Below are 11,477 nucleotides of genomic sequence, written 5' to 3' on the forward strand. Positions count from 1 at the left end.
CCCTCTGGGGCAGGTGTAGAAGCTGAGCCAGTGTCCACGGAGGAAGGCATCTTGCCAAAACGTCCCGCTTGCTCCCCAGGGCCCTGGCTCACCCTGTCTCCCTGCATGAGGGATGTGAAGCTCTGAAGGCAAATGTGCAGGCTGCCCCATGTCCTCTAGCCCCCACCCACCTTTTCTAGGGCTTGCCAGACCCACAAAGGGACAGGTGAGCACAGGGCCTGGCCTTCCCTCTGGAACCTGAAACCCAGAGCAGAGAAGTGCCCCCACATCCATCAGAGGGGCTTGGAAGACAGGCAGGGCGTGGGAGCCGCTGTGTCAGTCCCTGGCCCCGGGTGTCAGGGAGGAGCTGGTGGGAGCGGGAGATAGGCGCCCACACGCTGGGGAGCCCGGAGCCCGGAGCCGGCTGCCCTGCAGCCCCTGGGCCCCGCGGCAGGCCCTCCCCGAGGGCCGGCCGGGAGGTGGGGCAGACACCCACAGGCCCTTGCCCCTTTCTCCACAGCCAGCCCCAGCGGCGTCCTGGTCATGAAGTCCTGCGCCCCGACCTGCCCCAACAGCACCGTGACCTCGAACGGCGTGGCCCTCTCCGTCTCCTGTTGCCAGGACAGCCAGTGCCACAGCAGTGCGGCAGCGGGGCTGCGGGGCGGCCCAGGCGCCCTGGGGGCCACCGCCGCGGCCAGCCTGCTGTGGGTGCTGCTCCGGGCAGCCTGCTGAGCCCACCCGCCAGGGCCGGCCCTGGAATCACCCGAGCCCTCGCAGCCTGTGTGGGCTCTGTCTGCAGCACTTGTCTCCCTGTCTCTCCTCCCTGCCTCCCCCAGGCCCCACCAGCCCCCTCCCAAGAGAAGCTCTCCCTGCCTCAGGGAACCATCAGCATGGAAACATCCTCACTCAGCCTTCTCCTGGGTTCCGGGGGTCCCCTGATCATCCAGCAGTGGGAAGGGCGCCTGGATTCTCCCTAGCCCCCTCCAGCCCACTTGAGGGGCTCCCCCTGGGGACCCCCTCTCCCTCAGGCCCTGCCTCTCAGGGCCCCCTGTGCTCCGCGGCGACCCCTACTCCGGCAGCTCCAGTGCAGGTGAAGGCAGACCTGAGAGCAGGGCTTCACACGCACCAGGCCGGCCACCCCTGCCCCACGCGGATGCTCGCTCACCTGCCCGCCTGTCTGTTGCTCAGCTGGAGCACACACGCCTCACAGACCCAGGGGACGTCCTTGGGGCCAGTGGGCCTGCCTCCTCGGGCTCTCAGGCTGGGGCTCGGGGTGCTGAAGTCCAGGGGTGGGACAGGGTTTCTGGAAAGTCACCAGCACCCCTGCCAGCCCCTGCCAGGTTGGCTGACCACTGCGAGGATGGGCCTATCTCCCCAGGAGCTTTCCCCCAGGATGTCAAGAGAGAAAGAATAAAGCTGCAAGGCTGCTCTCAGCTCAGTCTGAGATGTTGAGTCTGGCGGGGGCAGGGTTCTCGTCCTTGGTCTTGAGGACCCCCCATGCCTTGAAGGCGGGCGGGGAACAAACTGTAAGTGTGGGGGAACTTCAGCGCACATGCTCAGGTGGAGAAGCAGCACTTCTGCTCCATGAAGAGCAGGGTCTGTCCCCAAGCCCTCTGGCCAGGGTGGCAGAAACACGCTCTTAACAAACCCCGAGTTGGGGGCTGAGTTGGCAGCCCCCAGGGCGCCCCTCTGAGCTCAGCCTCCCCCAGCACAGGTGTTCAGCTCTGCATCCCTCTCCCCCGCCCACCCTACCTCCCTGATCGGCACACACCAGGCGTCCAGGGCTCTGGGGCTCCTTCCAGGCCCCCAGGTCTCCAGTTCTCCTGATGGTCTGCTCCCTGGCCCCTCTGCCCAGGGCCTCTGGGAGCCCCCCTACATGCCCCAAATGGAGGAAGGCCCTTCTCTGGCCCCAGGCCTGTGTGCCCAACCACTGCAGGGCCGCTGTGCCTGTCACAGGGCGGTGGTGGTCATTCCATCCCAGTGGTCCCAGGACATGCGGGACAGCAGAGATTCAGGCCAGTGGTGGCGGGGGCGGGGTGGGGGGGGGTGCTGCCCTCTCATGGGGCTTCCTCTTGCTGTTGTACCTTGGGCCACGTGGAGGACAAGACAGGCTGCGGGCGCCCTGCCTTGAACCAAGGCAGTCAGTGTTCCCTTGGGGCCCGTCCCTGCCTCCGTCACAAGCTGCCTGCACAGCCCAGGCTGGAGACCCAGGAAGAAGCGGGCCTGCAGGGTGGCCATGCCCGTGGCAAAGTTGGAGCTCAGGGCTGGGCCACTCCGCCCAGCCTGAGAAGCTTGGGGTTTATCTTCTTAAGGAAAGTGGAAATTTCCTTTCTTGATTCTCCTTTCAGACCAACCTTCCCCCTGGGGCAGGCCCCACCCCTACAAGTCCCAACAGAAAACCATGTTGGACGCCACCCCACGACTCATGGCCGCCTCCTCTGTGTTCCGCAGAGGGAGTGGGGCGAGGAGACTGTTTCTGGATGAAGTCGTTCACGTGTCCTCAGATCTCAGAGCTTTCTGGACTGCCCCCCATCCCCCATCCCACCCCCCGCCGGCTCCTGGGGGCTTAGTGGTGCACCAAAGCCTGAGTCCTCTCTGAGTTCTCCCCACCCTGTCCACAGCTGCCCACCCCCACCCCCCACCCTGTCTCAAGTCCACAGACCCCCAGAGAGCGCCTCCTGCATGGCAGGACCCCACGCGTGGCTCCCGGGACCGACAGGCCGAGCTGGGCCTGCGGTTTCCCATGGGGGCTGGAGAGGGCTCAGAGGCGAGGCTGTGGCGGCGATCCTAACTGTGGGAAGGCAGCAGGGCGGCAGGCGCAAAGGCCCAGAGGTTGGCAGGGCTGAGCCCCGGCGGGAGACCAGAGGGTGGGCAGCAGACGCCCCTGCAGGGCAGGCTCTGGGCAGCGGGGCTGGGGCCGGCTCTCACCCTCGAGCCCCTGCTCCTGCTGCTGTCTTAGGGAGCGGCATTTCGGATGGCATTGGGGTGGGGCTGCCAGTGGCCGGCTCGGGCTGCGGCCTGTTATTCCTGATGTCCCTAAGGGAGGGCCAAGGCGGGAGGGCAGGCACCAGCTCAGAGAGACCACCGGCCAGCAGGGGTCCTGGAGCCCCAAGCCCTGCTTGTGCCCTGGGGTTTACTCTCAGAGCTGCCTCCTCTGGCCTGGGCACAGCCCTGGGGCTTCAGGGCCCCCCACAAGTCATGTTCTCCCCCACTCCCCAGGGGGCTGCCCCTGCTCCCCTCTTACGTAACATCCCCAAGTTAAGATGACACAAACCCCTTGATCCCCTAAGCTCTTGTGATTGAACTCCTGGCAGGCCCAGGTGGGGACCCACCTCCCTGCCCAGGGGCCTGTCCCCACACCCAGAGCAGGCTGCAACAACACGCACACCCCTGGACTGGGCTGGTGCCAAAGCCAGGCCCCCAAGGCCACCGAGCAAAGCAGAGAGCACCTGGGCTGGGCGGTCCTGGATTTCTCACTCAGCAGCAGCCTGAGGCCTGGGGCAGCAGACACCGGGTCTCCTCTGCTCTGGGCCACGTGAGGACAACGTGCCATTAGTTCCCAGGCCATGCGGCTGCCGTGGGGGCCATGCTGCTGACCCCCATCATCCTGGACCCAGGAACCTTGGTAAAAGGCAGGGTCTGAAGAGAGGCTGTTCATGTCTGAAACATGGGTCTCACTGACAGGCGGAAGCCCTCTCACCACAACACACGCTTGGGAAAACAGTAGTCCCCATTCCACAGTTCCATCAGCTGTTTACAGAGAACCTTTTTGTAAGAAAATTCTAGGTTGTCCTGGCTGTGTTTCACTGGGGTTTAAAGAGTCGCATCACCAAATAAAAGGCCATTTCTTGTTCCCAAGGGGCAAGGGACAGAGTGACAAGGGTGAAAGGTTGTCACGGAAAGAAATTTATACAATGCTCTGGATAAGAGGTGCCAAAGATGGACAGACCAGCAGGGCCCATGATTTTCATTAGATACTTATTACAGTCTTAAGGGTTATAGTCGATGATGTCCTCCCAAAGCCTCCTCCTCCCCTGTTTAACATATCAGTTCAGTTCAGTTGCTCAATTGTGTCCAACTTGGCGACCCCATGGACTGCAGCAATCTTAAGTAAAAAGGGAGTGTCTGCATTTCAAGTGTTGCAAATCCCAGAGCTGCTCACAAACTACCCACAGACCTAAGGCTCTTAGAGCCCCATCAGGTCTCACTCCATAGCCTTTGAGAATGACTAGACGTGTACATAAATGAGAAAGGGAAGGGGACTGAGGACATAGAGAAACATCACTGTAACTATCTCCTAGAGGACACGTGAGTGGTATGAGTGGCTGGGTGGATGGATGGACAGATGGATAGATGGATGCATGGATGAATAAATGGATACATGGACTGGTGGATGGGACAGTGTGTGTGTTAGTCGCTCAGTTGTGTCCAACTCTATGCAAGCCCATGGACTGTAGGCGACCAGGCTCCTCTGTTCATGGAATTCTCCAGGAAAGAATACTGGAGTGGGTGGCCATTCCCTTCTCCAGGGGACCTTCCAAACCTAGGGCTCAAACCCAGGTGTTTGGCATTGCAGACACATTCTTTACCGTCTGAGCCACCAGAGAAGTCCTGGATGAGCAGATGGATGGACAGACGGACAGATTAATGCATGGATGGAAGAAAGATGAATACACAGATAGATGGGGAGATGGAAACATGGACAGATGGATTGACAGATGGATGGATAGATGGATGAAAGATGGAAGAATGCATGGATAAAAGGATAGGTGGCTACATGGATGGAGAGGCAGATGAGTGAATGGATGGGGGGAGGATGGATGGATGGGTAATGGATGGGTGGGTGGATCCATGGATAGATGGGTGGATGGATGCATGATGGATAGATGGGTGGGTGGGCAGGTGGGTAGGTGTTGGGAGCAAGTGATGGCAGCGGACTGAGGGAGGAAGATGAGAAGGGCCCCATGTTCACTACCCTGGAGCCTCTACCCAGGCCTTCAAGAAGGACACAGCTCACACCTGAGGGCTTTGCCCTCATCACCCAGATCCCTGAGCTCTGCTGTCCTCTCAGGGATGCAGCCAGAGGAGCTGACAGTCAGGGCCCATGCAGGGTTCCATGGAGAGGTGCCCAGGGCTGGTCCTAGGTGGTGGTGTGGCCAGGGGTCCTGCAGGGTCTCTCCCAGGAGAGTTTGTCTCTTTTGGCCCTCAGAAAGCTAGGGCTCCTGTCTGGCCATTCCTGGCAACAGGCTGCGCCCCAAGGCAGGAAAGGCTGCCCATGTGGCTCCTCCTTGGATTTCCCATCTTGCAGAGCAGGAGAGAGGCCCAGCAGGCAGGCAAGGCCAGCACAGAGGGGCAGATCTGGCCTGGAGCCCCATCCCCCAGCCCGGCCTGAGGACAGTGAGGGCATCCGGGAGCCTCACTCAGAGTGGGGGGAGGGCCCTGGAGAAGGGCAGCTGGTGGCTCCGGGATCGGGCTAGGACGGGGTGGGGGGGCACTTCAGGCCCTGGGAAGTAGCTGGCCCGTGACCTTGGGTGACAAAGTGATTCTCCTTGACCAGGAAGGAGGAGCAGGGAGGCCTGGGGTGGGGAAGAGCCCCAGGCCAGGGGGCCAGGCCCACTCTGCTCCCGCTCATCAACGGGGCAAGGCCCCGCCCTCCGTGTGTCACTGAGGGTGCCCCGAAAGTGTAGGCAGGTGTGTGACTGACAGGAGCAGAGCAGGCCTGAGATGCGTGTCACTCAGAGGCCTGACTCACGGGGAAGTCACGGCTCTCCAGCTGCTGAGAAAGGAAGACAGAAATGGAGCCAAACTCCACGCACAGCCTCTGAGCCAGGCCCTGGCTCCCTTGCTGGCGTGCCCTTGCCCCACTCCACCCCGGGGGAGCTCCCCGGGCCCCTGGCCTCCCCGGTCATCATGCCCACGTGCGGCACACACAGAGCATCGCAGGTGCACCCCACACCTCCCCAGCTAGTCGGGGGGCCCCGAAGGCTAGGCCCTGTCTCTCCTGTTTTGGTTTCTGCTTCACTGTCTGTGCCTGGCCTGTGCTGAGTCCTTCTAAAGCTCTGTTGAAGGAATGAAGGAGAGGGTGAACGTGGCACCTTGAGGTGGAGGAAGTCTGGGGGTACAGCTGGGGCAATGCTGCCCCTGTAGTGACCTGCAGCTGAAGAAGCCTGTCCCGACACCAGGTTTCAAGGGGTCCAGACTGGGCCTGACTCACCCGCTCTGGTGCCCACCCTCAGCCCAGGATGGGCCTGGGGGTCTTCCCAGGGCTACACTTATGGGAGGCCTGGGCTGGCCGCTGTGCCACTCTGAGCCAGGCCGTCCCCTCTCTGGGCCACCCTCCTGTTCTGTGGTCATGACGGCCAGGAGGTCTGGGCCCAGTCCCGTCCCGTGCCCAGGCTGAGACCGGGGAGGAGGGCAGGGAGGCAGGGCGCAGGCAGGGGCAGGGCTTGTCTTGGCTTCCTGGCCCACTGAGTCCAGGGAACAAGCCGAGCTGGGGTGGGGGGGCAGTTCCCCTTCAAGGCCTCTCCTGGCTATCATGCCTGCTGGTACAGTCAGGCCAGGGACCCAGGCTGATGGGAGGGCTGGGGCCCAGAAAGCAGCAGCTCTCTCCAGCACGAGATGAGGAAGGGAAGGAAGGCTACTGGTGGTAGAGAGAAGTGCCAAGTTCTGCCCACTCCCAGGTGACCTGGAGCCAGCCCCGTCCTTTCTGGCCCCTCATTTCTTTACCAGTGAAAGAGGATGAAAGACCAACTTTAGGGCTCCTCTCTCCCCTGCATCCTGCCTCCAAGACTGTAGTGGCCCGGTCACTGCCTACAGGAAGCTCTTCCTGACTGCACTGTCCTGGTAACTCCCAGTCCTCTGAGAGCTCTTGTCATCAGGATCACCCACTTTCTCCCATAAGTAAAGGGTATCTGGGCTTGATGTTTCCGCTAAGAAGCCCCCAGGAGAGGCAAGAGCCCTGTCAGGGGCAAAGGACTCCCTCCCACAGAACAGGATCACATGTCACCTCTGCCCCAGTGGGCAGCCCTGCCACCAGGGCACACAGCCCCCGCCCTGGAGGGCCCAGCCCCACGTGCGGGGAGCCCACTGCCCAGCGGCCTCGCGCCCAGACTTCGCTGCCAGCCACGACTGTGCAGCAGTGTGGGGCCAACAGGAAATCCAACACCCTAAACCTGTTCTTCCAGCAGCGTCCATGCCTACGGTCCAATGAGTCACCCTTCCCCTTCTGCCATTCCCCAGCCCTGCCAGTCCCTGCCCTGTCGCTGCGCCCACTTCCCAGGCCTCCCGGGTCCCCTCCCTCCCACCCCTGCCTCCTGCCTGTGGGGAGGCCCCAGAGCGCGGGGTGATTTTGTCTCTCTGGATCAGGGCATGAGATCCCCACATTGCCCGCCTTCTCATCCGGACCACCCAAACAAGCCCTGGGGTCAGTCCGCAGGACGGGCAGCCTTCTCGGGCTCAGCAGGCTGAGTGGAGATGCCTCATGGACCCTGGTGCCCCCCTCCTGAGCCCCTGGGTCCCGAAAGGCACTGGAACACCCCTCCACCTTCGGGCGGGCCCTGCAGGCCCCCTACAGGAAGGCAGCGCCTGCTCAGGCCCCCAGCTGTGCACACCCCGCTGCAGTCTGACTCGGCCCCACCACAGCAGGGAGGAGCAGAGGCCAGCTTAGCCTTCTGCTCGCCGGGGCCACGGGGAGGAGAGGCCTGAGCCGGTGCCCCAGGGAGCCTTGGGCAGGCCCTGCCCCCAGACCTTCAGGGGCGTGTCCATCTGCAGGTCCATCGGCAGGTTCACAGCTGGTGCGGGCCCAGGGCTGACCTTCGTCAGTGCTCCAGCTCCACCCGCGGTCCTCACGGCCTGCCTCTCTGCGTCTCACCCACACCACCCAGCAGGCTCTCCAGGCACAGCAAAGAAGTGGTGGGGTCCCAAGGCCAGCAAGGGCTTCCCTGGTGGCTCAGGCCGTTAAGAGTCTGCCTGCAGTGTGGGAGACCTGAATTCGATCCCTGGTTGAGGAAGATCCCCTGGAGGAGGGCATGGCAACCCACTCCAGCATTCTTGCCTGGAGAAGCCCATGGACAGAGGAGCCTGGCAGGCTACAGTCCATGGGGTCACAAATAGTCCAACATGGACTGAGGAACTTTCACTTTCCAGTATTCTTGCCTGGGAAATCTCATGGACAGAGGAGCCTGGTGGGCTACAGTCCATAGGGTTGCAAAAGAGTCAGACACAACGAAGCGACTTCACTTTCAAGGCCAGCAAGTGGACAGAGAAACCTGCAAGGAGAAGGGCAGGGGGGCGGGAACCTCTCCTCAGAGGCCTGAGTCCACCCCCCCCAACACTGCCAGAGCGAATGGGGGTGGGGATCTGCCCGGCAACCCCAGGCAAACCCCACCCCAGATGGGCCCCTGGGCCTGGCTGGGAAGAGCACACTGGCTTCCAGGACCAACCAAAGCAGACACAGAGAGCACCCGTCTCAATGAGGGCCTGAGCCTTTCCTCCACACCACCCCCTCCCCAGCAGCCCAGCCCCTGCCCTTCTTCTGCCACTCCAGGTCCCACTGGATCACACGCACCCCCACCCCTCCGCAGCTGTGGTGCCCACCTCTCTGCAGGCACAGCCAGCATCCACACCCCTGCCCCGAGGTCTTCTCCTTCCCCGTTCACCCAGGTCCAGACAACTTAGTGAACGCTTTGCTTCCAGGTGAGAAACAAGGACATCACAGTCAAAAGCGATTCCAGCCATCCTTCCAGCCATCCAGGGCAACCAGGAAGCAGTAGGATACCTGCTGAACGGCAGCCCCTGGGCTGCAGCTGCTCCCCTGCAGTGAGCACTGAAGATCCTGGCCCCAGGTCGGCGAGATGCATATGAAAGGAATGATCTCAGTCAGCTCAGACTGTTGCATCTTCCCATACAGAGGAAAACCCTAAAATGCTTAACTCGAGATAACTGGTTTCTTTAATTCACAGGAAATACTTCAGATGTTCAGACTATACGCCTTGTGTTACAAACTCCTATATAAGCTGACTCCTCTCTGCCCCGCTCCTTGGAGCAGTTCTCTCAGGGTCACTTGAGATGCTGCCCTCCAAGCTTGAAGTCCTAAATATTCCCACTGAATAAAACATAACTCTCAACTATTAGGTTGTGACTGTTTTTTAAGTGGACGCTGGGGTCTTTTTCTCAGGAGACCTGGCGGTTGACCTAGCAACCCTGAGCCCCTGGAGTCCAAGAATCTAGGGCCTCCTCTTGCGTTCCACCCTGGCCCGAGCATGGCACTGGGCATCACCAGGGCACATGCACAGACCTGGGATTCTGTGACCCTGTCTGAGGGTGGGAGTCAGAGAAAGCGACCAGAGCTGGGCAGAGGGTGAGAGCCGGATGAGCTGCAGACCCAGCTGACTCCTCTGTCTACAGCCCGCTGAGGAGGAGGCAGGAAGGGGAGGCAGCAGGAAGTGGAGAGGGCCAGAGAGCCCTGCAGCTGCAGGGCAGGGGTATGCTGGGCTGGAGAGTGTGGGCCGGGCAGGGTGGGGCAGGTCCCCGCCCCTCCCACCAGCACCTGTCCCAACTATAAGGCCTCTGGGGAAGGGGGGGCCGCCAGTGCTCCCAGAGGTGCCCCGAGATGAAGACAGCTTTGCTGTTCCTTGTTGCCTTGGCTGCGGCAGCTGGGCCAGGTGAGGGGATGGGTGGGGGCTGGGGGAGTGGGGAGCCAGGCCCTGAAAGCCTGGAGTGGCTTCCCTCTAGGCACGGAGAACCCTGGATTTGCAGGGACTAGAACAAAGTGAACCCCGCACCTTAACTTCGTGGGATCACAGACTTACAATATTTCAGAATCAGAGAATCTTAGAGTCAACCCAGTGGATCAGACACATGGAGAGGGAGCAATGCTGGGGGTTGTCTTGATATGCTTCTCCCCGAGAAAGACAGAGGCCAGAGGCCAGCCTCAATGCCCCTCCCCCCTCCAGGCCCCAGGGCCCTCCCAGGGTCTCCCATCCCCCTGCAGGCTCAGCATGGCCAAACTGACAGCCCCCAGGGTGTTGACTCAGCCTCAGGTCCTCACCGTGGGCTGCCCACTGCCCACTGCGAGACAGTCCCCAGGGAGGGACAGCAGCCAGGTCCTGTGAGCTGCAGTTAGCATGCCCCAGAGCCTCTGATGCCCCCGGGGAAGGGTCTTCAGTGCAGCCATATTGGCCACCTCGCCAGTCCTCTAGAGACGCCCAGTGCTGGACAGCTCCTCGGGGTGGGGTGGGGGGGGGGGGGGAGGCGCCAGGGCACCAGCTGATGGGGACGTTACCTCCTGCCTCCCGGGGCTGTGTGCAAGATGTGAGCCCCAGTGGGGCCCGGGGGCCTCAGAGGGACTGGCCCAGGGCAGGGGTGGCAGAGGGCTCTGTCTCGCGGGGGTCTCCCCGGCCCCTCTGGGAGGGCGCCCTGGGGCCTGCTGATGCCCTGGGCTCTCCCCCCAGCCCAGGCTCTCCACTGCCACGTGTGCCACAGCTCCAGCAACTGCAAGAAACCGCAGATCTGCTCAGCCAGCTCCGGCTTCTGCAAGACTGTGATCAGGGGTGAGCGATCTGGGCGAGGGAAGGAGGCCCTGCGGGGCACCCCAGGGCTTGAGGAGCATCCCTGGGGAGGCTGCTGGAAGGGGTCTCAGTGACAGTCCAGTCCTGGGGGCGGTGGAAGCTGGGGCTTGGGAGGCCCTGGGGGACAGGGGTGTCACCTGGTCTGACCTCACCCACCCGTCCCCAGTGGAGCCTCTGTCTGGGAACCTGGTGGAGAAGAACTGCTCCGTGTGGTGCACGCCCACGAACAGCCAGCAGGGCCAGGTCAGCAAGGGCCAGGAGACCACCCTATGCTGCAAGAGCGACCTGTGCAACGAGGGTCTGCAGAGCCCGCAGAGCGCCGCGCCCGCCCGCACCAGCGCCCCCCTCGGCCTGGCGCTGGTCTGTGGCCTCCTCGCCCTCCTCTGGGCCCCTGGCCTGTGACCCCCAGAACCAGGGCCCCACCCCCTCCTCTTCCTGGCCAGGATGGCGGCTCAGACACCCAGGGCTGGGGGATCCGTAGAAGGTCCGGGGCCGGGCGGCGGCTGAGGGGCGGGAAGAGCTGAAGGCTTGGGGCGGCCCTGGCACAAGAGGACAGCGCCTCCCTCCCGGAGCAGCGCGGTGGGGGAGGGGACAGGAGGCCTTCCGCTCCCTCCTGATTTCATCTTCATTCTGTTTGGTTTCTGTTTATTTTCTATTCAAAGCCCAGCGTTGGAATAAATGACTGAAAACCAGTGTGGTCGTGTTGGTGCTATTCCGGAGTGGAGGGGGTGGGGGCGGCGGTCATCCGCACACACAGGCCCCCAGGTCCCGGGGCTTGTCACCCAGAACCAGTTTCGGCAGCATGCACAAGGCCTGAAGTGCCGCCGTCACCCTGCCTTGCTGGAGGGGACATGACCCTCCCCGGACCCCTCCTCTGCAGCCCCAGACAAGGAAGGCCCTCCTGAGGGAGGTCTGAGCAGAAGCAGGGCA

At 62.4% G+C, this 11,477-nt stretch overlaps 1 protein-coding gene across 1 annotated transcript; it reads left to right on the forward strand.

Annotated features, from left to right (window-relative positions):
- Positions 1 to 9,549: 9,549 nt before the first annotated feature.
- On the forward strand, positions 9,550 to 11,224 carry LY6D (lymphocyte antigen 6 family member D). The gene is made up of 3 exons (XM_061123088.1): positions 9,550 to 9,641; positions 10,431 to 10,529; positions 10,714 to 11,224. Exons 1-3 carry the CDS (start codon positions 9,590 to 9,592, stop codon positions 10,947 to 10,949), a joined length of 387 nt encoding a protein of 128 aa, XP_060979071.1. The 5' UTR covers positions 9,550 to 9,589; the 3' UTR covers positions 10,950 to 11,224.
- The last annotated feature ends 253 nt before the right edge of the window (positions 11,225 to 11,477 follow it).

Source organism: Dama dama, chromosome 21 (genome assembly GCF_033118175.1).
Source record: "Dama dama isolate Ldn47 chromosome 21, ASM3311817v1, whole genome shotgun sequence".
Classification (NCBI taxonomy): domain Eukaryota; kingdom Metazoa; phylum Chordata; class Mammalia; order Artiodactyla; family Cervidae; genus Dama; species Dama dama.

Bases quoted from the DNA above. Each gene is read 5' to 3' on its own strand.
- LY6D (XM_061123088.1), top strand. From the start codon at position 9,590: ATGAAGACAGCTTTGCTGTTCCTTGTTGCCTTGGCTGCGGCAGCTGGG. The intron at 9,642-10,430 runs GTGAGGGGATGG...CTCTCCCCCCAG, and splicing joins GGCTGCGGCAGCTGGGCCAG to CCCAGGCTCTCCACTGCCAC. The intron at 10,530-10,713 runs GTGAGCGATCTG...ACCCGTCCCCAG, and splicing joins CTGCAAGACTGTGATCAGGG to TGGAGCCTCTGTCTGGGAAC.